The 24,717-nt window shown below is 51.7% G+C and overlaps 1 protein-coding gene across 20 annotated transcripts in view; it reads right to left on the bottom strand.

The window, feature by feature from the left end:
- Window positions 1–24,717, bottom strand: part of PCBP3 (poly(rC) binding protein 3) — a 54,452-nt gene that overhangs the window by 4,571 nt on the left and 25,164 nt on the right. For 5 of the 20 annotated variants that reach the window (XM_058840251.1, XM_058840253.1, XM_058840252.1 and 2 more), the window contains 12 exons: window positions 22,745–22,888; window positions 22,442–22,465; window positions 21,606–21,638; window positions 20,948–21,064; window positions 20,325–20,456; window positions 19,953–20,081; window positions 17,622–17,696; window positions 15,102–15,143; window positions 11,072–11,150; window positions 10,377–10,436; window positions 7,233–7,285; window positions 4,433–4,602 (listed from right to left, as the gene is read on the bottom strand). In XM_058840251.1, the coding sequence (XP_058696234.1) occupies window positions 4,433–4,602; window positions 7,233–7,285; window positions 10,377–10,436; window positions 11,072–11,150; window positions 15,102–15,143; window positions 17,622–17,696; window positions 19,953–20,081; window positions 20,325–20,456; window positions 20,948–21,064; window positions 21,606–21,638; window positions 22,442–22,465; window positions 22,745–22,813 (983 nt within the window). In that variant the 5' untranslated portion in view covers window positions 22,814–22,888. Of the gene's footprint in view, window positions 1–1,771; window positions 2,709–4,432; window positions 4,603–7,232; window positions 7,286–10,376; window positions 10,437–11,071; window positions 11,151–15,101; window positions 15,144–17,621; window positions 17,697–19,952; window positions 20,082–20,324; window positions 20,457–20,947; window positions 21,065–21,605; window positions 21,639–22,441; window positions 22,466–22,744; window positions 22,889–24,717 lie in introns of those variants that run through there. The other 15 variants (XM_058840257.1, XM_058840259.1, XM_058840256.1 and 12 more) reach the window with 15 other exon arrangements.

Below are 24,717 nucleotides of genomic sequence, written 5' to 3'. Positions count from 1 at the left end.
TGTCACGCTCCTCGGCCTTCCCCAGGTGTCTGAATCCCACAGCCTTGCTGGCCTTGGGTGGATTTCTCAGTCTTGGTCAACGTGATTCTGCTGCTACTATGCCTCCATCACCTGGTGAAGAAGCTCTCCTCATGCTCCAGCTTGTCCTACAGCCCCACAGAAGAGCTGAGAACGGCAGGATGGGCTGGCTTCCTCTGTGCACCATCCCTCTCTGAGTGGGCAGTACCCCAGGCTGCCATGGAGGGTGGTGGCAGTGGGATGTGGAGCTTTTGCTGTGACTCACACCCCAGGGCACCGGGGTGGTTATTTTCACTGGGTCTCACACACAGATATCTCATTCTTCCAGCAGGAAAAGCATTTGGTCTAAAGCAGAGTGAGGAACAGGAGAAGATGAGGAGTGCCCCTTGCCCACAGCTGACTCACCATTTTGGCAGGTGGTTCTGTGCTTTGCTGGCCAGTTGGTGACTTGGAGTAGGCCCCGTTTGGTGCCTGCCTCCCTCCAACCTGAGCATCAGCATAAATACACGGGGGAGGTGCCAGCAAAGGCTCCACCTGAGCCCCTGAGCACTCCCCACAGCACCCGTACTCCCCTGGATGGGGAACCAGGGGATGGTCTTGAATGTGTGTGGCTGCTGGGCCACCAAAAAGGCACAGCGGAACCCAAAGTTCCAGGGAGAGCAGGGCAAGGGGTTGGAGACAGGCAGCAAAGCACCTTCTGGGGGATCTGGGAGCACCTTTAAGCAAAGAAGCTTGGAATGCTCTGGAGAGCTGAGCATGCCCAGGTTTTGGGACACCTGGGCAGAACAAACCCCGATGCTCAGTGGCACTGCCTTCACCTTTCTGGGCTCCTGGGCCATGCTCTCATTCCTACCAGCTCCCTGCTGGTGCCCACAGCCCCCTGCCCATCTTTGGCTCCACCAATGCAGTGGCATCAGCAGGGATTGCTGACACAGCCTGTGTGAGTGCTGAGCAGGCAGTGCTGGAGACAGGAGAAGTGGCCCAGCATCCTGGCAGAAGGGTGGGGAGCTGCCTGTGGTGCCTGCTGGTACTGAGGGTTGAAGGGAGGGAAAGGCCAGGAAGTCTTGGGGCTCACCTGGAAAAACAATGTGTTTCCCATGTGGTACAGTGCAAAAATGTACTGTGTGGCTGCTTCAGCTGTCTGGGGACATGGTGTGTCATGGTCCCCTCATTTGCAATCCAGGAAAAGAGACAGTCAGGAAGTAACAGATGGAAAAATGTACATTTCCCTGTTAGAGAGGCAAGAGAGAGAAGAAAAGTCTGGAAGCAGAAGCAGGGCTGGGCAGAGAGGGTCTCAGAGAAGGGTGTGGGGCACAGACATGGCAGATCCATCCAGACAAGGGGGCAGTGAGAGATGATGGTTTTCGCATCACAACTTATAAATTAATCTCAGGGAAAACCAAAGGATTATGCAAGCCAAATACTCTCCCTTTGGAAAAAAAAAACCAAACAATAAGCATGGAATCACTCAGGAAGTGCATTGGTCATGGGGACCTTCTCTAAAAAAATGAAACAAAAAAAAATTATTACGCTGATGATAAATAATAACGGTAATAATAATAATAATAATAATAATAATAATAATAATAATAATAATAATAATAATAATAATAAAAAATGGAGAACTCGTGCATACAACCCCCACCTTCCCTCCAAGCAGCTAAAAAGGTGTGGAAGGATGCAGAGGGAAGGATGGGGCTGGTATTGTTGGGGCAACCCAGGAGAAGAACAGTCAGAGCCCATCGGTACCAGAGCTGCACAGACATTTATTGAACACAAACAGTGACAAACACAGCCAGCTCACAGAGCTTCCTGAGCTATCGTCCAATGGTTTTGCTCATGGGGGATTGCCAAAAGAGTGCTTTCAAAGGCCCCTGGGGGGTGTGAATCCTGTACAGCTGAGTTCTTACCACTTTCAGGTGCTCATTAGTTTTAAAAAAATGAGCATTTGTGTGTATATGTGGGTGTGTGTGTGTGAGATTCCCTTAGTTTAGCAGGAGAAAGGATTTGTCTGGACCATGCCATGTTCCAAGAAAGAAGCCTGCGGGTTGAACCGTGCTTGGCTTCTGCTTCCCAAATAACACGGGTGAAAAATATGCCCTTGCCCTGAGGGCAGGGGCATGAGGTGGTGAAGGTGAGCCAGGACAAGCAAAGGGGAGTACCAAAGGAAGGAGGGTGGGAAAAGTTAAGTCATCTGAAGTAGGCACAGCTCTGGGTGGCATCATGTATGTCCTTAGGCTACAGGAAGTACCGCCAATGTCAACTCAAACGTGTAGGTAGCTATGCTAGACTAGAGACCACACCAGCTCCTGCAGTCTCGCCAGTGAGAGAAAAAAAACAGTGCCCCCCTCCCCCCTCCCTCATCCCCAAAAAGCAGACGAAGAATTAACACCGTAATGCTGAAAACAAGGACCATAACCAAAGAGTTTGGGAGCAGCCTCGGGAGCACAGAGCAAAGAGCTCGTAAAGAAACCTTCCAGTGTGTGAATACGCGTGCGTGTGTTCATATGTATATATATGTATTTGTTAGTAAAGAAAAGAGTATCTGTGGAGGCAAAGGAAAGACTGTAAATGTACAGGCAGTACAGGCTGGGTGGAGTGCCGGTGGCTGGAGAGGGTCAGGTGGTGCGGAGTGGAGGATGGTGGGTGGAAATTAGAGTGCGCCCATTCCAGTGACCTCAGACGTCAGCCTAGAATAGACAGGGGCAGAGAGAGGGGTAGGGGGGAGACAAAAAACAAGTGCTTAATCACCGGAGCAGAAAAGAAAACGAAGACCCTGCAGGGTAGCGCTCCTCCTCTTGCCCAGACCCCACGCAGACGGAGTGGGCAGAGCATCGCTGGGTGGCCTGAGGGTCCCCCATGGAGGGTACAGGGGGCTGGAGCACAGAGCCAGCGTAATGGCTGGCTGCCTCCCCCTCTCCTCGATGCAGCCAGGTGGTGCCCTTTACTGTCACCATGTCATGGCAGGGGTGTCACCCACCAGAAGTGCTGGCAGGAGTCATCCCAGAGCACAGCTTCTCTTCCAGCAGCGGCCCTCCCACTGGGGACAGGCAGCTGTGTCAGCTTCTCTGGCTGCTTTGTTTTGCTCCGGTTTGGAAACTGCGGGAGAGGCTGAGCCCCACCAGGTCACCTCTGCACAGGGGGCAGCTCAGCTAGCCCTTCCCATCAGCTAAGAGGCGCTTCTTTTTCTTTTCTTTCTCTCTCCCGTCTCGGGGAGTGGGGGGAGGGGGGGACTGGCAAGGGTCTGTGGGGAAGCCACAGCCATGCCCGTGGGTGGGGGGCTGCCCCCGTCCCTCGCCCAAGCAGGGGGAGAGGTGCCACGGGCATGGGCAGCGGGGTAGCGGGGCGGGATGGGATGGCGGGGGTCTACTGCGGGTTGGGGCTCGGGTGGGTTGGGTGCAAGGAGGAGAAAGCACATACAGACCTCACCGGTGCTCCCAGCCCACACCCCAACAAGTGTCAGAGTCGCCGCCAGCAGCCCCCCGTCCTCAGGGCGCTGCCAGCAGCCTCCCTCCTGCGTGCATCCGGGGCTGGCGGCGGGTTGGCACGGCATCAATCCTGCCCAGGCGGATGGGCCCGTTTGAGTGGCTCTGCCAGGCGGGCGCAAAGCTACCAGGAAGGTCCTGTATCCCTTTAAACTCGCTCTCCATGAGTCTGCAGGCACGGGCAAACAGGTCTGAGCGAGCAGCCTGGACACAGCTTGCTGCCTGCACGAAGCAGATTCCCAGCTCTTCTCTGCAGCTATGCCTCCCCTGCATGCCACCCTCGCAGGCCCTTGCTGGCCCTTGGCCCCCATGGCATGTGCTGCGTCTCCCCCCAGCCAGCGGCAGTGCTGCGAACCCTTGGCGCCTGTGAAGTCCTGCGGTGCCAAGTTTTTCATGATGGAAAGCAAGCAGTCGGGCCGTTCTCATGTCCTGCGTTTATTGGACTGATTGTTTTCACTGAATGGAGAAAAGCCTTTGGGAGGCCTGGAAGCACGTGGAAAACAGTAAGCGATGCTGGGACGCCAGCAAGCAGCTCCCAAGTGACGCCTCCCTGCCACCGGCTCAGCTCTGCTCCTGTCCCCATCCCCGGCCTCGTCCAGAGGCAAAGACGGCGGCAACTTTGCCCACCCGCGAGCAAAATCCTTTGGCGAAGGCGGCGGGAAGGGCAGGAGCCCGGCGCAACCAGTGGCCACTCCGCCAGCAGCGTGGCGGCTCGCGGTCTCCAGCCAAAGTGCCGGCTGGGGGGAGATGTCCTGCTGGCGATATCTGGTCCCTGCTCAGAGGTCTCAGCAAGACATCATCCATCCCAGCCGGCCTTGGGAAGCCCCTGCTGACCCATGGCACCGGAAGCACGGATTGCTCCCAGCGCGCCGGCGAGATGGGATCGGCCGAGGTGGGCCGCGATCGGCCGAGGTGGGAGGTGGTCTCACCTGGCGTTGATGAGGTACTGCGCAAGGCTGATGTTTGCAGGGGTTCCTGTGATGGTAATTTGGCGCTCCGATGATCCTTCTGTGGCGTTGGCGATTTTGATCTGCGCTCCCGACATCTGCCGAATTTCATTGATTTTGGTCCCTTGGCGTCCGATTATGCAGCCTATTAGCTAGGAAAGAAAGCACGGAGGGAATGTCTGAGAAGCGGCAGCTCTGGCAGTCACCGGCAGGATGCAAGTACACCTGGGACAAGAGTGACCTTAATGCTCATGAAAACAGGAGAGGGACAGCCCGGGGTGAATCCTACCAGCGCGTGAGCACGGTCCTCCAAGGACACATCCAGAGGCCTGCTCCTTGTGGGCAAGAATCTCCATTATCTGCACATGGTGCCCAGCACCTCAGAGGGCTTCAAGGAGGGCTCACTTCAGTAATAATAATTTTCATTATTTAATGGATGGGCAGTGTTTTGCAGGTACTTATCCCCTTGCCAGTCACAACAAATCCAAAGAAACAAGCCTGCTGCCTTACCTGGCAACAGGCCAACCCCAGGAGCCCACTCAGCTGGTGTAGTGACCCCATCCCACATTTCTTCTATCCCAGTAGGACACCCTCAGTACCTCTGCTACCCCCTCTAGCTCTTTTGGTGCAATTCAGTGGCGTTCCAGCGGGCACAGGAGAGCACCACACAGCTGTGGCACCCACAGGAAAGGTGGACCTTAAAAAAAACCACATCCTTCCTACTCTTGTGAAAAAATCAGAGCCAGCTGGAGGCTTGAATTTCCTCAACTGTTCATCCCTTGAATTTCCTCAATGGTCCTCAGTGGCCTAAATTTCTTCAGTGGTCTTTCCTCATCTGTGCATCTCCCTCAAAGCATTTCCAAAGCTTGGTAACACATACAGGGATATCCAGCTCTAACAACACAGGCATGAAGTGCTCTGTGTGCCCTTTTTGGCCATTTGAGCTCTTTCCCAAGGGCATTTTATACATGGGATGTTCATCTCGGCAGCTGCTGGATTTCTGCATGGTATAAGTAGAGATGATTACTCCTCCAAATATTCCCTGATCCTTTGGTCAGACCATGGGGCGGCCATGGTGGTTTTTATCCCATATGAACTTGAATATACACTGGAAGGGCAGCCACTGTCCCAGGGTCTGTGGGGGGATGTTCAGCCCATCCTGGTCTTCACAGCACAGAAATAACTCCGAGATGCTTCAGCAAATGGAAATCTGCTGGAGAGACCTGAGGAGCCAAACTATTTAGGCAGATGCTCAGCTACACCCAAGTTGAATGGCCTTCAAGTTTCTCCTGACAGTCAGAGGAACAGCAAGATGGGTATCATCAGATTTCCTTCCACTGCAGCACAACTCCAAGCTACACCAATAATAATACACCTGGTGACTCTTAAAGGAACCCAAACCTGTCCTCTCCTTCATAAGAGGGTGGCCGAGGGTGTTTGAAAGCCTTTGAAACAACAATGGGGAGAGCTAAGGAGGAGTTTTTAAGATGCAGGTGATAACATCTAATGCCTCCCAGGTCTGGTGAGAGCTGGGTCTCTGGCAAATGAATGCTCCGAGTGCTTCTGAGTTCTCAGAGGTCTCCTGCCACCCTTTACTCCTACATGAGTCCTTTTGCAAGGGGTCTCTTTATATTCCTGAAGATGCCTTCATTGCTACAGTCCTCCATGCTGAGCAGACATGGCTGATGGAACCTCAGGAGTGCCTGCAGAGCTCCCTGCAGCCTCCTGGAGAGAAGTCCCTGCTGGGTGGACAGAAGCAGATCTGGGATCAGCCCCCACGGGCTCCTCTGCAGATCCCTCCCGTGGTCATTTGGCAAAGCATCTCCAAGGGTTTCGGTCAGCAGGTGTTCACAGACTCTTGCACTGCCATGTCTCTTGGGTGGACGAAGGTCTTGGCAGAGGTGCCCGGCAGTTGCCGCTGGGATCGCTGCCTTTCCCTGGCACGGCTGGCTGCTGGTGAACAGCAGGGAGAAGGAGCAACAGCTGACAGACCCCATTCAGAGGTTCCTGATGAGGGTGAGCTGAAGGTGCTTGTCAGTGATGGAGATGGGAATAGAGACTGGATGTCATCCCTCCACTTGCTCTTATCCTGACTGAAGCAGATTGGGTCTTAATCCATAGAAACCAGTCCAAAAGCAAGTGAGGTTCATGTGGATCCAGGTGCTGGCTGTGTCGTGCTCTCCATCCCACCTCCTCCCCACACAGCATGGCTCCCGCCTCCTCCCAGCCAGTGTCCCAGTCCACCACCCATGTTACCACAAAGCTTCCACCTATCAGACCCCACAGCTGCTTGCCAGCAGTACTGAGACGCACTGTCCTTCAGATACTCGTGTGGCACTTCGTGGCAGTGGAAATGTCACTTACTTACCTCCTCTTCCCCACCACTCCACCCAGTCACTACCCTTGAGCTGGAACATCATCTCAGACCCGCCACAGCCTGATTAAGCAGTTAAGAGTTTCCTCAAGGCTGTCATGGGAGCTCTCTCCCAGTGCTGTCAACTGGGCATGTTTCATGAGCACCGAGTCCACTTGGAAAGGGAAATGGAGCATTAAGGATTGTACCTAGGGAAGCTACCGATGGGGTGAAGTCCAGCGGGCGCTTTGTGCTGCCGGTTGATCCCCCACAGACTGCACATGGATGAGGGATCATGGGGAAGTGGAATCTCTAACAAAGTCAAATGGCAGCAGCTTATACATAGATCTATGTATGCATATACAAACATATATGTGTATACACACACGCACACACAGACATGCCAAGGAAGCACTTGGATTTACTTACATCATTGGGAATGGTGAGTTCATGAGTACTGGCCGGGGGACTGGCATCCAAACCTGGGCAGATTCAAGGGAACATGGTTAGAGCTGGCAGTGGCAACACGACAGAGCTCTGCTGTTTTCCCACAACACTGCCAAGGCTGCATCCTGCTCCGGGCTGGGAAGGGGAAGGGGATCACACACTCTGGGACAAGGAGGAGGAAGACAGTTGCTACCTGACTCTGCTGGAGCTGGGTGTCACCTTCCCTGCATCCCACCAGTGCTTCACTTCCCACCCTCCATCCTCCCACTGGGAATGGCTTCAGAGGAGGGTGCAAGATTCCATCATCAGCAAAGAGAGGTGGGTGAAACACCTTCCCACACAGCAGCAGAGAGCATGCTGGCTGGGACACCCACCAGCCCTCTCTGGATGCAGCAGCACTGAGCTGCTGGGGTGTGTGACAGTAGCTTGGTGCCTCAAAACCAGCGTCCCTGCGGGATCCGGCGGCACAACTCGTCTGCAAGTTAAGTCCCACAGACTCAACACGCTGAATCTGAGCCAGACTGCTAAGAAACGCAACCTAGCTGGACCTGGGAGCAGCTGTCCCTCTTATTCCCAAGGGAAAGCAAGATGAACAGTACGGAGATCTAGATCCTGCTTCCCTCCAAAACTACACAGTGAGGAGCAAAGGCGGCAGCTTCCTCCCACCCTCTCCTAGATCAGGGAGAACTCTCTCCTCCATGGTGGGAATGGCTGGAGCCAGCAGGATACCCTGTGGGTGCAGCTCCAGAGGTAAGAGGACACCATGTTGTAGTGATCCTAGGTAAAAGCCTCCCTCTCCCATGGTTTCCCATATTAAATCACCTCAGTACCAAAGCAGGGACGTCCTATGTCAAATCTGCAAGAAAGAAGCTGTCTGTTGCCTGACAGAAATTTGCAGTAACTGGAAAAAAAACCCCTTATCCTTATGGTATCAACCACTGATGAAGGCTTATAAGAACAGAAGAGACTGCCAGATCTGTATCCATGGAAAGAGGGTGGTTAAGGAGGTGCAGAATGAAGAAGCGCAAGGAGACTGGAAGTACAGGGCTCCTGCAAAACAAGACAGCAGCAGCACCCAATTCCTCACATATTTCCATGGAGGGCCTCAGCACAAAGGAAGAGGAGCTCTGGGTGTCTCTGATGTGCTCATGCATGATCTTAGGATGTTAGGAAATGAGGGTAGGAGGCCCTGGCATCGGTTGTCCAGAGAAGCTGTGGCTGTCCCATCCCTGGAAGTGTTCAGGGCAGATGAGATTTAGAGCAACCTGGGATAGTAGAAGGTGTCCTTGCCCATGGCAGCGGGTTAGAAAAAGATGGGCTGTAAGGGCCCTTCCAACCCAAATCATTCACATGATTATGTGACACTGTACTTAGTGTGCTTTCCTGAATGCAGCTTCCCAGACATACCTGGCTGACATCTACCTGCAGGAAGCTTCCTCACCAGATTTTTCCCTTGGGAACACAGAGAGGAGAGGAAGTGCAGGGAATGAGGATGCAGATCCTCCAGCAGGCAGCCCTCTGCCAGGGGTACTAATGCCAAAACCTGCACAAAACATCTCCTGTCCAGGTATTACAGCACAGGCAATGCTCAATGCTGACTTTACAGCACACACTTCACGTAGACTAGCCTATACACTGAGCCTCCTCACAGTTTGGGGCAAGGTGGACTGCACCTATCACAGACATGTCCCTCTGGTGAGGGTGTCCCTCTCCCTTGACCATGTGTTAAAAGGCTCAGGTCAGCAGCAGCCTAGGTGTGGCAGAAAATGTCTTCTGAAGGGAGCACAGCACCAGTGAGGGCTCTGAGCAGCAGAGGCACCCAGGAATCTTAGGGAATATAAGCTAAGCTCCTCAGACTCATAGGCAACATCCTCCATCCCACACTCAGATGACATGGATGATGCTGAAGGCCCTTGGGACACTTGGTGCCATGGCACTGCACCATCCCTGCATCACAGAGCCTTTGAGGAATGGCCACATCCTTCCCCATGACCCGGAAACTGGTTATTTTATCACTCCAGATCCTCCCTCTCTGATATGTACAAGCAGTCCTTGAGGCTGTAACAAGGGTGTCAGGGCAGGATTAATGCCTTGGGTGACTGCAATGGGCAAAGGGGGTATGCAGAAAACATGGCTGCATAGGTGAGTGTCATGAAATCTGTATTTCTGCAGTCTTGTGGGATCTATTTGCTTGGGCTACGCTTGCTTTAATAGTTAGGTGCTGTTCCCAAACCTTTGAGGCATGCATGAGGATGGCTGTGTGCCCCAGGTCTGGTTCATCCTGCCTGTGAGCCTCCAGGTCTTGGGACAGCTCCTCTATGCAATGGTAGGAAACAAAAGACACATCTCTTCCTCACATACGGATGAATGTGGGACATCTGACAGATGACAAAATTTCTCCAAGGCTGCAGCCACGCTTTGGCTCCTCAGGGTCCTGTCCCACTAAAATTGCAACTCACCCTGAATGGCTCGGAGATGGCTAGAGCTGCATGTCATGGCTGTTTCCACCGGCACTGTTCTGTTGTTTCTGAGCAAAGTTTATGCAAAATTAAATGCAGGAATAAGGGTGATGACTCTGGTATCTTCCCTTTCTGCAGACAGAATTGAGGGAGACCTCACCACACCTGAGGGGCAGCACCGATCTCTGCTCCCTGTGCCCAGGGAACAGCATGAAGCTATGCCAGGGCAGAGTCCAGGCTAGAGATTAGGAAAAGGTTCTCCCCAGAGGGTGCTGGCACTGCCCAGGCTCCCCAAGGAATGGGCATGGCCTCGAGACTGCCAGAGCTCCAGGAGCTTTTGGACACCGCTCCCAGGGATGCACAGGCTGGGATTGTTGGAGCGTCTGTGCAGGTCCAGGAGTTGGACTGGATGATCCTTTGTGGGTCCCTTCTAACTCAGGATATTCTGTGGTTCTGTGGGAGTTACACATAAATGTCACAGAGCCAGGCAATAAAGCCTATGCTCTTTTCCTTTGACATGCTGCACCAAGGAGAAGGGTACTGCCCGATCTCTCTGTGTCCACCAAGACAGCCACGATTCCTCTCAGAGCACAACAATGGCACAGTCCTATTTACGGAATATATTTCAACCAAAGCCTGCTTACGTCCCTCCAGCTTTGTGTTTTACCTGATGACTGGCCCATCAGATTTTGAGCTTCTTCGGAGGAATGTAAGGGCAGCTTTTCTCCTGAAGAGCAAAGAAGAAACAGGTTTAATGCTTTTCCCTTCGAGGAGATAAGCAATGTCACTTCATCTAGGAAGCTCAAAATATGATGAACATACTGCCAGAAAAGTCACTTCCAAGCGGTACTTTAAGTACCTCCATCCCCTGTGTTCAATCTGCTTCCCAGGTCACTGGGAACACACCGGCCTTGAGGACAAGGCTCGGGCCACGCCGGGGCCAGCTGTCCTCCCGTCGGCACAGCCCCCTTCAGCCATGACTCCTTCCCACCGTGAGGGTGCTGTCCTGCCTGGCTCAGCACTGCTCCCCGAGGCAGCACCCCCGGCCAACCCGAGCCACTCCCGCCAGGAGAGCGCGGATGTCCCACCGGGATCTGGAGCAGCACGGGGCAGGGGATGCTGCCTCCTCCGTGGAGGGAGGGATGGTGCTCACGGCTTCTGCTGGGAAAGCCCAGGCTGAGAGCTCGCCCTTGAACACTGTAACCCCCACAACATCTGTCAAGCCTCTCCTCAACCTCTCCCCATGGATACTGCCACTTTTTACTTGCCCTGCTCATTTCCATTAAACAGCAAGAGTTTAGAAAGAGAGAGAAACTCTACAGGTAAGAGAAGGATATCTTGAAAGGGTGTGTGGGTACGTACCAGGGAAAGCGGGGGTGGTCTGTCCAAGGGGAGTAAAGGGGGTTTGCTGCATAGCCAACTGGTGGAGCTTGGTCAACTGCTGAGGGGTAGGAGGGACATTAGAGCTAAGAAGGTTATTGTCATAGAGTACAACAAGTCACACTGAAAAGCAAGAACAAAATTATAACGGAAGGGGGTGGGGGGGGGGGGAATGGAAAACAAACTGAAAAATAAAAAAAAAAAAAAAACTAAAGAAAAAACCAAACCAGGAAGCCATGGTGAGACATGGCAAAAACATTAGCAGAAAGGACTTGGCCTGGGTATAGTGCAATAAAGCCCCAATCTTTGGTCAGGGTCTGAAGTACGATACCAGCAAGAAGCCCATTCTTACTGTCTGTTCTACTCTGCCTTGGTGCAGGGCCAGCTGGTGGGCGTCACAGCCAGCACTCAGGGACCCTCTGTGCCACCAGAGCCACACTGTCACCTTTTGTCCCCGCAGCACACATTCTTGTGCTGTGCCTCTGATGGGAAGTGCCTCAGGGAGATGGATATACTGTGTTTCCAAATGCCAGCTCATTGGGAATATAGGGAATTATGGGCTTCAGCCATGACCAGTAGGTATTTCAGATCCTTGTATCCCTTGTTGTGCCAGGGAGGTTTTGCTGCCCAGTCAGGAAGCAGTTTTATAGAGAGGTGTTTGTTCGGAATACATTTTGTGCTTGGTTTTACTGCTCCAAATTAAAAAAGAAAAAACAAACAAACCAAAAAACCAAAAAGACAGGAAAATAAAGAAAACAAACCAAACTGGGCTGAAGTCTGGCAATGAGCAGGTGGGAGGCTCTTCATCACCTCCCACTTTCACAGGTGCTCAGGGAGTTGTCAGCACAGCATCACCCCCCCAAACTCAAACTGCTTGTTTTGCCCCTTATCCCTGGTAATGGGGAGGCCAGAGTTACAGTTTCAGTGTTTTGGAGAACAAGACTCAAACACCTCTTTGCTGCTCCAGCGGGGCTGGGGAGGGAGAGTGGGGAGGTCTGGCTGGCAGCACTGAGATGCTGGGAAGAGCTGACCTGAGGGCTGTGCTGGCTGGGGGAAGACTGGAGGGAGGCAGCAGGAAGGAGTGAAACACCTGCAAATCCCTGGGCAGGTACTTCTGGGATCCCTATCCTGTCTGGAGAACACCCAGCCTCCACTGCCTCAGGGGACAGGTCTCACTACTCCACAAAAAGAGTTGTCTGCACATCTCTGTGCTTATTTTGGCTATCTTTGGCTTATTTTATCCAAAGGTGTGATAGGCCAGGCTCCTGCCACAACATGGCTGTCTCCAGACAACACTGGGCATGTCACTGCTCCTGCAGGGAGCAGGGACATTAGCATCCACTACTTCTTAACTTCAGAAATACCCTGTTTCTGGAGCTGCACCCTGTTTCTGGAATTCCTTGTGACACCTGGTCCCACTGGCAGGACTCCAGATGAAACCTCTTTGCCCAGTGGGCTCAGCTCTGGGACAGGGGTCCTGCTTTGCCAAGAGGGGGAGACCAAAATCCTTTCTAATACTAACCTACTAGACCTTCCAGACACCGTTTGCATAGTGGTATTTATGCAGCCCCTGCAATTAGAGCAATAAACAAGCCTAGGACGGGAGAAGATGGCTAAACCCAGGTGTCGCAGAAAAAGCTGCCACATCCATCTCTTCCAGCTCATCTTCCATGGTCGAGGGAGGGGAGAGCCCCCTCTGCTCTGGTGAGACTGTACCTGAGGTACTGCATCCAGCTCTGGGGTCTCCAGCACAGCAAGGATATGGATCTGTTAGAGTGAGTCCAGAGGAGGCCACGGAGATGCTCCAGGGGGCTGAAAGGGCTCCAATAGAGCTGGAGAGGGACTTTGGACAAGGGCCCAAAGGAGTGACAGGACAGGGGAGAATGGCTTCACACTGACAGAGGGCAGGGTTAGATGGGATTCTGGAGAAAAATCCTTCCCTGTGAGAGTGGGCAAGCCCTGGCACAGGGTGCCCAGAGAAGCTGTGGCTGCCCCTGGATCCCTGGCAGTGCCCAAGGCCAGGCTGGACACCGGGACCTGGAGCAGCCTTGGACAGGTGAAGGTGCCCCTGCCCATGGCAGGGGTTAGGAGTGAGATGTGTTTTAAGGGACCTTCCAACCCAACCTATTCTGTAACTCTATGATCCTGCCTTTTGGGAAGGCAGGCACCTATGCATAACATCCCAAACAGCCAAAAACACCCAGGCAATGCTGAAACCCCTCATGAGCCAAAGCTTTCCTTGTCCTGGGGTGTTTCTCCAGGGGACAAAACCAAGGCAGGAGCACACACTGGGCATTCAAAATTCTGCCTGCTTTGCAAAAGGCAGCCACTAAACACAGACACCTAAAACATGTTTAAAATGCCCTAAAAGCACATTCTAGACTGGGTTCTGTATTGAACATTGTTTAAAATGACCAATCATTGAAAGAACACCCTGAGAGTAAGGGTGGAGTGAGTAGCCCCTGTACCAACAGCTTTATTCAGGAAATTTGCAGGGAGTGGGGCAGAGTGCAGCCATCGAATGTATTTTAATCCTGACAATCAGAGGAATATAGGAACAAGGAAAACACTAAGCTGTTGGCACCACTTGCAGAGAAAAACTGGGATAAAGACTGCATTGATCTACCCTAAATACACAGGTTTTTTAGTTATAGTCTGCTTATGGAGTAAAAGCAAAGAGTACATAATTAGGAATATTTCTTATCAACCATCACAGCAGGCTGTTCAGAGTACACACATAGAAAGCCAAAGCCTGGATTCCTCTAATTCCAGTGAAACCACTTCTCCTAGGATGAAAATCCAGCCTACAACTCCCAAATGTTCCCATATGGGGCAGGCATTCGTAGTATCAAACAGCCTTGCCACCTTCTCAACCACAGAAAAAGTAATGTTATGATTTAGTACCCAATGCACTTACTGGAAAGGGGAACACTGAGCTGCATCAACCCCTTCCCATGGGTGAGATGGCTGGAGAATGTTTTCCTCCCGCTGCGACATCCTCAGCCCCACTGCAGATCCCTGCCTCACAGCAGGAGGGACCCTCTGCAGTGGGACTCAATGGGTATTTTGTCCCCTTGGAAACACATTTAGCAAGTTCCTGCTTTTTCTAAGAGCCATGACCACCTCAGAAGCAGAGCTTCACTGCTTTCCTCAGAGAAATCCTTCAAACAGACTGATTTTCTATTTCCCTTGGTAATTTCAGGTGCACACATTCCAGCTGTTGATCCCTACGTGGTCCCCCCACAGAAGTGCTCCCTGACCCCCCACAGGCACAGGAGCCCAAGAGATCCCAGCATCAGCAAACCTCAGTCAGAGCAGCTCAGAGAAGCTCCTGCCTCTGCACCAAGGAGCCCGAGGTGAAGTGGGGGCTGTCCTCGGGCTGCCCTGCTGTGGGTAACAGCCACCCACAGCAGTGAGACAGCCACCAAACCCAGGGTGGCCATGTTGCTCTGGGGGCCCTCAGCAAGGTGAGATACAGAAGCACACACCTTCCCCATCCCTCTGGGAGACATGATGGGGGCTTAGTTCAATTTCCACATCACCTGAAGGAGCACCCCCTCGGAAAGGCACATCCCTGCCCCATCTTCAAGCACAAAACCCTTGGAGCTCTGGCTTCTTCCCACCCCACCAAGGCACTCAGAAGCTAAATATGCCCTTGGCTCACCAACATTTTAAAGACAAGGAGAAAATAGAAGGGAAGGTTGTTTTTGTGTTTTGTTTTTTTTTTGTTTTGATCATTTTGAGGCACAAAATGCATACAGTATGGTTTCTATCAGAACGAAGGGATAGCAGTGAATAATGCAAACAATTTAGCATCAGGCCAAGTCCTCAGAAGTAATAAAGTTTAGTGCTAACAGGTTAAAAGGCTATTTGAGGTATTACAGATACTACACATGGCCAGTCACTTTGCAAATATGCTATTAATATTATTGGCTAATATTAATATTATGTGAATTAACAGTAGCATGCAGGTGACAGAAAAGGGTATAAGAAAAATTAGGGTAAAACTCACATCCGGGTGTGGAATAGCGTATTGTCCCTGAATTGTATAGGCCTGTAAAGGAAAAACAAAGATGTTACCAGGGCTGGCAGGGTGTGGGGAGTGAACTCCATCCCTCTGCTGGGACCCCCTGTGCCACATTAAATTCCTTGGGGCACCAAATCCTTGGGGCAGGAGGGAGATGTTTCATCTCCCATCCAACCTAGACCATGCTACCTGACTTCAAGGGCTCGGGCTCTGTTTGGCTTTTTTGAGGAAAGAAACAGCTCTTTATAGGTGCCAGCATTGCATGGAGCAGGAATATTAGGCTGTGGCTGGTCTTTGCTGTACAAAAAATAAGGATCAGTGATGGGGGGGGGTGAGTTGGAAGTGAATGATCTTTAGTGTCCTTTCCAACCCAAGCTCTCCTGTGATTCTCTGATAAGCAGAACTACCTGTGTAGCAGGTGCACAGTGACATCACTGCCCAAGTGCAATCCCAAAAAGCAAGCCAGCTCCATGAGGCTCTCTGTATTTCCAGGTGCACAAGCCCCAGTGGATGCTTTACATCCACCCAGTATATTCCAGTGCTCTGCTGGGGAGTTGGAAAGGCATCGAGGTGAGGGCTGCCTGTACTGCGATGCCTTTCACCAGCAGTAATTGGTAAATCCATGCAAGCATCTTCCAGGTAAATGGGTTTATGTGTTTTTCCCATCCTTTGTAGCAACCCTTTCTCTTTTTGTTGATAAATAACCCCAAAATAAGCACCAGTGTTGGTGAAGAGCCAGACATTAGAGAGCTCAATATTTAGGACTTAACCAGCTAGCAAAATGTATTTCACTGGTTGACACATTATTCAGATGATTCTGAAAGAAATGGCAAAAGAGATGGAGAACACTTTGAAAAGGGAGAGTAAAGATTGCCAAGAAAAATGAAAGGAGAAAACCTTGGAGCCTCCTGCAAATTTGCCACATAATTTGCAAAGAGCAAGGTACTTTGTGTGAAGGCAAGCCCCAAAATCATGGAGAAGGAAAAGGGAAGATGGCTGTCCCAGTGCCCACCAGCATCCCAGCACAATGGGGTCATGACAGAGGCTGAAGAGTTGCCTGTCCTGGTGGTTTAATTTGGCCATTGGCTTTTGATTAGAAAAACTGAGTCAAAAAAGGTAATCAAGGGCAGGAAGGTGTTTTGGACAGAGGCAACTCAACCCTGACCTTTGAGGGCTAGTCCCTTTGGCAGCTGCCATTGCCCACTACATCACTCAGCCAGCTGAGCTCCTGGAGACTCATCCCACCCCAAATTCCTGCCACCCTGTCACCAGCTGTCCTCTGTCCCCTTGCCCCATGCTACCCCTCAGGCAGAGCCAAAGGGCTCCCAGCCTTGGGAAGAGCTCTCACTTCTGAAACAGTTGCTTTCTTCCAGTGATGTTACTTCTGTCCAAGACACCAACCATACACGGCAGAATTGCTGCCTCCATCTCACTCTCCCTTTTGAAAAGATCAGTTCACCAGGCAGCTGGACTCAAAGCTCTTTTCCAGGACGGCTGCTCAGATGGAATGACACACTCCCTATCTTGGCAATGACTAATTCAGCCTGAAATAGCCTGTGCTCTGGGCTTTGCTCCTGGTCTTAGTTTGTCCTTATTTATTATGGTTAGAGAGAAATGAAATGAAATAACTCTGTGGAGCTGCTCTGGGTGGCCTAAGCTGTGGTTTTGTGGTGCTAGCCCTACCTGGCTGCAGGATCTCTTGGGAAGGTACACCCCCTGCTGGATGTGATGGACCACAGGATGGTGGCATCTACAGGCAGGTCCTGGGTCACCAGGTGAGGCGAGGAGATGAGGTGAAGAAAGCAGAGGTGCAAATTCCCTCTTTAGAAAAAGCCATGTGCTCAGTTGCCCTTGTTCCTGCTGATTTTCACTTGCAGAATAACCTCCAGCTCACCTGTGCTATGGTTATCCCACAAAGGAAAAACCAGCCCAAGGCTTGCTACTGGAAATAGCACGTGGTGTCTGAGGGCTGCAGTGTCACTGGGGGTGACATAGTGCAGGCTCTGCCCCAGGGGGAAGCAGCAACCCCAACCAGGGAGGGGGACGTGGCCCTTCTGTGGGGGCTGCCCTGAGCAGAGGAGTAGCTGAGACAAACCCTTCCTACCTTGGATCAATTACAGCCACACAAAGGTATTTTTAACTGGGCTGGAGGTGCCAGAGAGCAGGGACAGCCTCTTGCTCAACAACGCTTTTCTAATCCTCTCCTTCTCAACCACTGACAAACACTGAACCTGGGTCTAGTGAAGCAAATCCCAGCTTTTCCTCTGTGTGACACCCTGACATGGAGATGACGCCCAGGCTGGCCCTTCCCTTCTCCTCACTGTCTGGCATCCATGACAGGAGCTAAGCCCAGAGCTTTCAGTCCAGCTGCCGTGGCACACAACGGATGGGATGACACCATGCAAGTCAGAAGGCAAGAAACCTGAGTGCACTAACGGGCAGCGGCTGGTGCTGCAGTAAAAGGCTGAGGTTGGCAGTGGAGGCTGCAAGCGGGTCGGCTCTTACCTGACCACCTGCAAAAATGACAGGGGTGGAGGCGGGCTTTGGGCGGTAGGGAATGGTGGCACCTTTTGGTGGGGACTAGGAAAAGGGATAAGGAGAGGGAGAGAGAACATTAGAACAGCTTTCCTGAAACGGCGGCAAAAAGAGCGTTAGAAAGCACCTAATGGAGCACGGCCCCCGGGGCCGCCACAGCAACACCCGCACCAGGCAACACCGCGTTTCTGGACAGGAGCACACGGGGAAAGAGGGGATTTGTGGGCAACAAGGACAACCTGGGGCACAGGAGATCCCCTGCCAAGGAACAGGCCCCTGAACGGCCTCCTGGACCTCTGCTGCCTCCCTCAGCTTCACTCTGCTCTGCACAAACCACATTGCCTGCTCTAGGCTCTGAGAACCCTCCTTAGAATGCCCTGAGGAGAGCCTGAAGCAGCAAGATGGGGAGGTATAGCCCATCTGAGTGACCTGGCACCATAGTCAAGCTCTTTGGCTTCCCTCATCTTCTTTGCTGCCAGAAGAGGGTCACATTCAGGCCCTGGTGCGATCTCTCTGTCTGAGTTGGGTCGTGGGTGCTGCAAGATCAGCTGAGAAGTGTCCCTGCATGTGGCAGGGGGCTGGAACTAGATAGCCTTTAAGGTCCCTTCCAACCCACCCCATTCTGTGATTGGTGATTCTGTGTTTCTGTGGTCTTGCTGCTCTCTGTCAGGTCCTTGGGTAGGTCTGAGCAGAGCTGCAGTGACAGAGCTGCTGGTGTGATGCACAGGAGCTGCTCACCCAGGTTCTCCCTCCTGTTTTTTTCCTGAACAACTTACAGGCCATAGGAAACCTGGAGGTTTCTAGGGATCAGGAGATATTTCAGCTCTCCTCCTGCTTCTACCCAAAATTAAACAACTCAGTGACTGCTATATAAGGACAGGCAATAGAAATTACACTGTCTCATGGAAAATTCTTTTTTTTTTTCCTGTATGTTCTTTGGATGTCTACTTGTAGGCAAGCAGCATTATCTAAATCCTCCTGCTCCTGTCCTGCTCCTGGGAAAGCTGATCAAAGCACATCTCCAGCACATCCACATCTCCTACTTGTTCTTTTATTGCATTGCAAATCTTGGAGGGGATGAGCCAAGATTACCTGTTTAAGACTGAAAGGTGATATGGAACATCTCTGTAAGCCACTAAAGTCAGGGCACTTTCCAGATTTCAGACTACAAGAAGACTCATGGGTTTTTCCCATGGCTGAGCTGGACAGAGGAGCAGCACATCTTGCTTTGTAAGAAAGACTTTTTAACACACCTGACAAGCATCACCTCAGGCTCATCTCTGCTGCAATCTGTGACCTGGAGTCATCGGGTGCCTAAAATTCCTCTGGCAGCAGTGCAGCTGGGATGGGGAACCTGTTTATCCTTCCTGAGATGTGCTGCTGCCAAGCTGAAGATGCTTCCATTTGGCTTTGCTCTACCTTCACCAAGCCTTGTCATCCTCATCTGAAGCTTTTCCAGTGGGAAACGTGCTCCTTCCTGCTGTGAAAGGGCTGTGTAGCTAGGCACAGGGTCCTTACATAAGTCCTTACATGAGACATGAGCTTTGTCTGGCTCTGGGACGCACCAGGAGTGGAATGTGTCACTGTCCCATGTCCCAGAGGCTCTCCTTCTGGAGCTTCTCCTATCTGTGGTGGCAAGTGTGGATGTGGGGCATTTGGCTGAGGTCATCTCCAGCAACTAGTACTGCAGCATCTCTCCACAGCAGAGATCTTCCAGCTCTGCTTGTCAGCATTTGTCCCAGAAAATGGCACCTTGATCATATATCCATGTGCCCTACAGTCCCTGCTCTCCACCAGCCTTCCTCACCCCCATTCCCACTGTGCCCCACTGAAACACAGCCTTCTGCTCCTAGTTCCATCTCCCCCAGTGCAGGGGAAGCTCTGGCCTCCTCTTCCTCCTCCTGGCTGTGGTCCTTGTGAGGCAGAGACCAGGTTCTTGGAGCAGTGTCTGTGGCCCCCATCTCCTTCCCACAGCACCCTGGGTGCTGCTGGGACACCAGGCCAGGCTGTCCCAGCTTGCTGGCACCTCTCTTCCCTGAAGCCACCCTCTGCTCTGACATAAACCACCTCCTTTGGGGCACCCGACCAGACAAGCTTCCAGTGTGGGACTCTAGAAACTACGGACAATGGTGGGGAAAAGACACAGGGTGTGTTTCCAGTGGAGGTACCAAGAAATGAGAGTGGTCCAACAACGTGTGGTGAAGGGGACGAGAGAGACACGCTCCACAGCTCCCAGCGCTCTGGTGGAGCCAGCTGGGATTTTTTCCGTATGTACTTTACCCCCTTTGTTACAGACTGTACCTCCAGCATCACCACACAGATCTGTTTGACACACTGGATAATTGCGTCGGGTGTCCCCGAGATTGTCACTGCCCGCTCCGTGGAGTTGGGCAGCATGTCCCCCGCCACTTGGACCTGAGCACCTGTGGACTGGAGACAGAAAGAGAGAGGAAGGAGAAATTTTACAGCTGAACACCTTCATCTGGAGCCAGCTCCAGTTCTGACGCCACGTGTCCCCAGGGGCCTGGCACATGGCATCCTGGGGGAGGCTGCTCCCACATTGGCCAGACCACCCTGGGAAACAACATGATGCGTGAGGCAGCTCCCCCTCGGCCACGGCTCAGCTCCAAGGAGCCGCGCTGAAATGCAGTAATAGAATGGAATCTGCTTTACCTCTCGGATTTCCTTGATCTTGGAGCCCCCCTTGCCAATGAGGGAGCCACACTGACTTGCTGGCACCACCAGCCGCAGTGTCACCGGAGGTTTGCTGGTAGCAGTGCTGTTGCTCATGGAGTTGGTTATGTCCTTGGAAAGGAAAAGTGCAGCATGTCAGCCCTTGGTACCCAACCAGAGCCACCCACTGTGCCCAGGTGCCACATCCACATGCATTATGCTCAGGTGACCAAAGTGTTTCCTTTTGAGCACTTCCAGGGATAGTGACCACCAGGTGCCCTGGGCAGCCTGTTCCAAGGCCTGACCAACCTTCCAGTGAAGAAATTTTCCCTAATATCCAACCCAAACCCGAGGTCATTTCCTCTGGTCCTGTCACTTGTTACCTGGGAGAAGAGACCAACCCCTAAATGGCTACGCTCCCCTTCCAAGCAGTTGTAGAGAGTGAGAAGGTCCCCCCTGAGCCTCCCTTTTCTCCAGGCTGAGTCTCCCAGCTCCCTGAGCCACTCCCCATTAGACTTGTGCTCCAGACCCACCCTAGTTAGAGATGTCTGAAAGGTTCTTTGCTGAGGCCATGTCCTAGTTAGGCAAATCCAACCAGGCACTGGTTGGCTCACATTTCTCACCTCTTCAAATTTGTAGGCAATCATGGCAAAAGCCTTGAAGATGGCATCAGTGGGGCCAGTTATGGTCACAATCCGCTCAGGACAGTTCCCCTCCGAGATGTTGATCCTTGCCCCGCTCTGGAAAGAGAAGAGGAGTCCTGGAATAGCCACAGCCAAGTAATTAGGTTGGGTCTTCTCTCAGCCTGATACCTGTGCCAGCCTCACAGCATTCTGTCTAACCTTCCAAACTCCCACCCCTCCTCTGCAGTGATTTCAGTCCCAACTTATCCCAACCCTCAGAAAGGGTATCCAGTGTTTCACTGAAAAGGGAATCCATGGGATCAAGGCAAGACCAGCTCATGGGGTCTTCACAGGCAATGGCCTGTGAAGAGTTTTGCTCACTGCCCTGACAACTCCCTGGGAGCTGCAGGCACAAAGACCCTGAACAAACTCAAAGCATATTACAAGTGACTTAATTTCAATGTTTCATTAAATACTTGACTCTGGAAAATGTGATAGGAGTTTGAGTGTGAAGGGAAAAAACTGGTCCAAAGAGCTCTGAGGACAGCTAGCTTGTTTCTCCTGACCCTGGGAATTCCTGCACATATCACACATGTGCAGCTCTGGCCACTCTGCACTCCCTTCCTCCGACAAATCATCCACAGAGCAGCCTGCTCACCTCCTCACGCATCTTCTTCACAGTTTCTCCTTTCTGAAACAGGAGGGAAAACCAAGCCATTACTGAATATTCAAGACTTCTACCATTAAAACCATCCTACTGAAAATGCATCTCCCTAATAGACGGCAGTTTGTAGTCAAAAGCATGGGAGCTGTGATGCCTGGCCCTGCATCCCCAGGTGGTAGTCAGCTGAAGAGCTGAGCATGTAAATCATCAAATATACATACATATATATATATATATATATATACACAAATTCACAACTGTGAATCTTCCCAGAGTTGGACGTGCTGATGGAAAAATAAGACACAAGCCTACAGGGAAAACGTGTCCGTGCTGCAAATCTTTGCCACCATAAACCCTTCTTTTAGAACCACCTCAAAAAAAACCCCGTAAGTCCTGTATAGCCAGGACTTCCCAAACCACTGTGGAAACACCAGAGCAACTCAGGAGACTTTTTTGCACAAGGTAAATGAAGTCCTCTGGCCTCAGAGACAGGGACTATAGAATTACTTTAGATATAATTTAAATGTATCTGTGTGATATTTTTAGTATCTCTTAATGAAGTTACTTTATGAAAACACCAGAGCAACATGACCATAAACTCCCAGCCATCACCCAGTGAAGCAGCTGGGAACAGTTTGGTGGTTGGTGGGGTTTTTAGGGGAATTGTCTTTGAGCCCTCTGTAGGTCTCTCACAATTTCTGGCTCACAGATGCAGCAACCAGCTCAGGCACCCCACACTTTTCAGGACATCACAGGGAAGAGGTGACTACAGCATCTACCACACCACAGGTGCAGGAACAGCATCAAAGGTACACTAAATGCATCCTTACCTTCCCAATGATGCTTCCAACTTCCTATGTGGAGAAAAAAGCCAAAACCAGAGGAACTGACATTAGAAAACACAATGAGAATCCAGCCCAACCTCATAATGAAGTAAAGACCTGGTGGACACTGTCCCCAGCGGAGAGACAGGGTTGAGGGGCAGGAATGAGGGGGAGCAGGAGCACCATGCTACCCTCCCCACCCTCAGGACAGCTGTTCGCAGGGCTGGCACAGCTGGACAGAGCTGTGTGTGGGTCTGGGCAGGTGGGAGAGGGGGCTGTGAGGACACCCCTGCTGTGGGATCCCCTTACCTTGCCGTGCATCAGCAGCCGGATGGTGAGGGTAACGTTGAGGCCACCTTCAGAGACCTTGGACTCCATTTCCTACCAGGGGATGGGAGACGTGCGTTAGCCGGGAGAGCAGCCTATACACGGGCAGCACCTTGGCTGGATCACCTGGGGACACAGCAGGGAAGGTTTGCTCTCAGAACAGGTTCCTTGGAGTGGGATGGACCCCACAGAGCAGCCAAAAAACAACTCTGGACCAAGGCAGCAGACAAGCAGCCTGGCCAAGGGCCAGTGGTGGCAGTGGTGCTTTAAAAGACCCGCAACACCTATCTAGCAAATGAAAGTTCACCATCTCCAGCATAAAGAAAACCACAATGCACTTTTTCAGTGGGAGGAATTGTCTATCTGACCCCAGGAGCACTGAATGGGAAGGACAGAACTGGCATCCTGGTTGCCACACATCCTGACCTGAGAGCTCCCCAGCTGGGCAGACTGTGCACCACACCACTTCCAGCCATTCATGTCACACATATCTAACAAAACCATGCTGTTTTCCTTCTCCATTCTCTCTCTTTCCTCCTCTGCCCTCTAGAGATGCCATTGATGTTTTGAAGGCAAGGTGGGGGAAAAGAAATAAAAAACACAGAATGGCAACAAATCCTTAATTTTTCATTCCTGATAACTTTAGGAGCATGTCTGCATGAGGATGTGGCATATGAAATATCCCTGCAGCTCATTGCATGGGGAGAGCAGTCCCATCCCAGAAGGAGGTGCCAGCATCCTTCTATGTGCAGTGCTGAGAGATACAGAGCAATTCTCCCTCATATTATTTAATCCCTCAGTCTGAATCAGATGGGAGATTTTCCATTCTGCTCACAAGCATCTGGCAATTCCCTTTGCTCAGACAGGGACTTACGTGAGCAAAAAAAATCGGGAGATAAACAAATTCTCAAGTACTGCTTTAATGTAAGCTGGGATGAATAAACAGCAGCAATGCACAGATCATGGATGGGAGATGGGTTTGATCCAAAACCTCTTCCCAGAGGTTATTATGAAACCCAAAATGGATAAACCCACGTGGTTTGCAGGGAGATAGAATTCCCTAAAGCTAAAGGACACTGGCTCACTGAGAATGAGGCTGCTTATGACCTATGTGCAAACACAGGGCTCGAGGCTGCTGTATGTCACAAATGAAAAAAAAGGGTAGATTCCTCACAAGGATAAGAAATGAAATGTTCTGAACACCAAAACAGGTTCACTGGCACAGGTTGCCCAAAGAGGTTGTGGACTCCCCATCCCAGACAGTGTCCAAGGTCAGGCTGGACAGAGCTTGGAGCAACCTGGAATAGTGGAAGGTGTCCCTGCCCATGGCAGAAGTGGAATGGCATGAGCTTTAAGGTCCCTTCCAGTCCAAACCAGACTGTTATTCTCTGGTTCTATGTCAAGCCAAAAGGTGCTTTTAAGGGTGGGGAGAAGGATAATATTTCCAAGTAAAAAGGTGACAACATTGGAGACGAAAGTAATGGGAATGGGCTGAAAGACTGTAACAGAACAGGCAAGATGAGGAATTTTCAAGGCTGAGCCCACTGTAAAGTGAACAACGAAGGAAAAGAGTAAATGGGTATGTTGTTTAACCCCAGGCTGACTCCTGTGCATGGGAGGCAGTGCAGAAAGGGTCAATAAGCTGATAGGTGGAGGTCAGCATTTCCAGTGCTCATGATGTGCCAAGAGACAAACTCCTACACCAGAGATATCACAGAATCGCAAAACGTTTTGGGTTGGCAGGGAACTTAAGATATCCCATTCTACTCCCTGCCATGGGCAGGGACACCTTCCACTATCTATCCCAGGCTGCTTCAAGCCCCAGTGTCCAACCTGGCCTTGGGCACTTCCAGGGATTCAGGGGCAGCCACAGTTTCTCTGGGCACCCTGTGCCAGGGCCTGCCCACCCTCACAGGGAAGAATTTCTTCCTAAAATCTCAACTAATCCTCCTTTC

Source organism: Poecile atricapillus, chromosome 5 (genome assembly GCF_030490865.1).
Source record: "Poecile atricapillus isolate bPoeAtr1 chromosome 5, bPoeAtr1.hap1, whole genome shotgun sequence".
NCBI classification, from domain to species: Eukaryota; Metazoa; Chordata; class Aves; order Passeriformes; family Paridae; genus Poecile; species Poecile atricapillus.
This window is presented reverse-complemented; position numbering and strand designations above follow the sequence as displayed.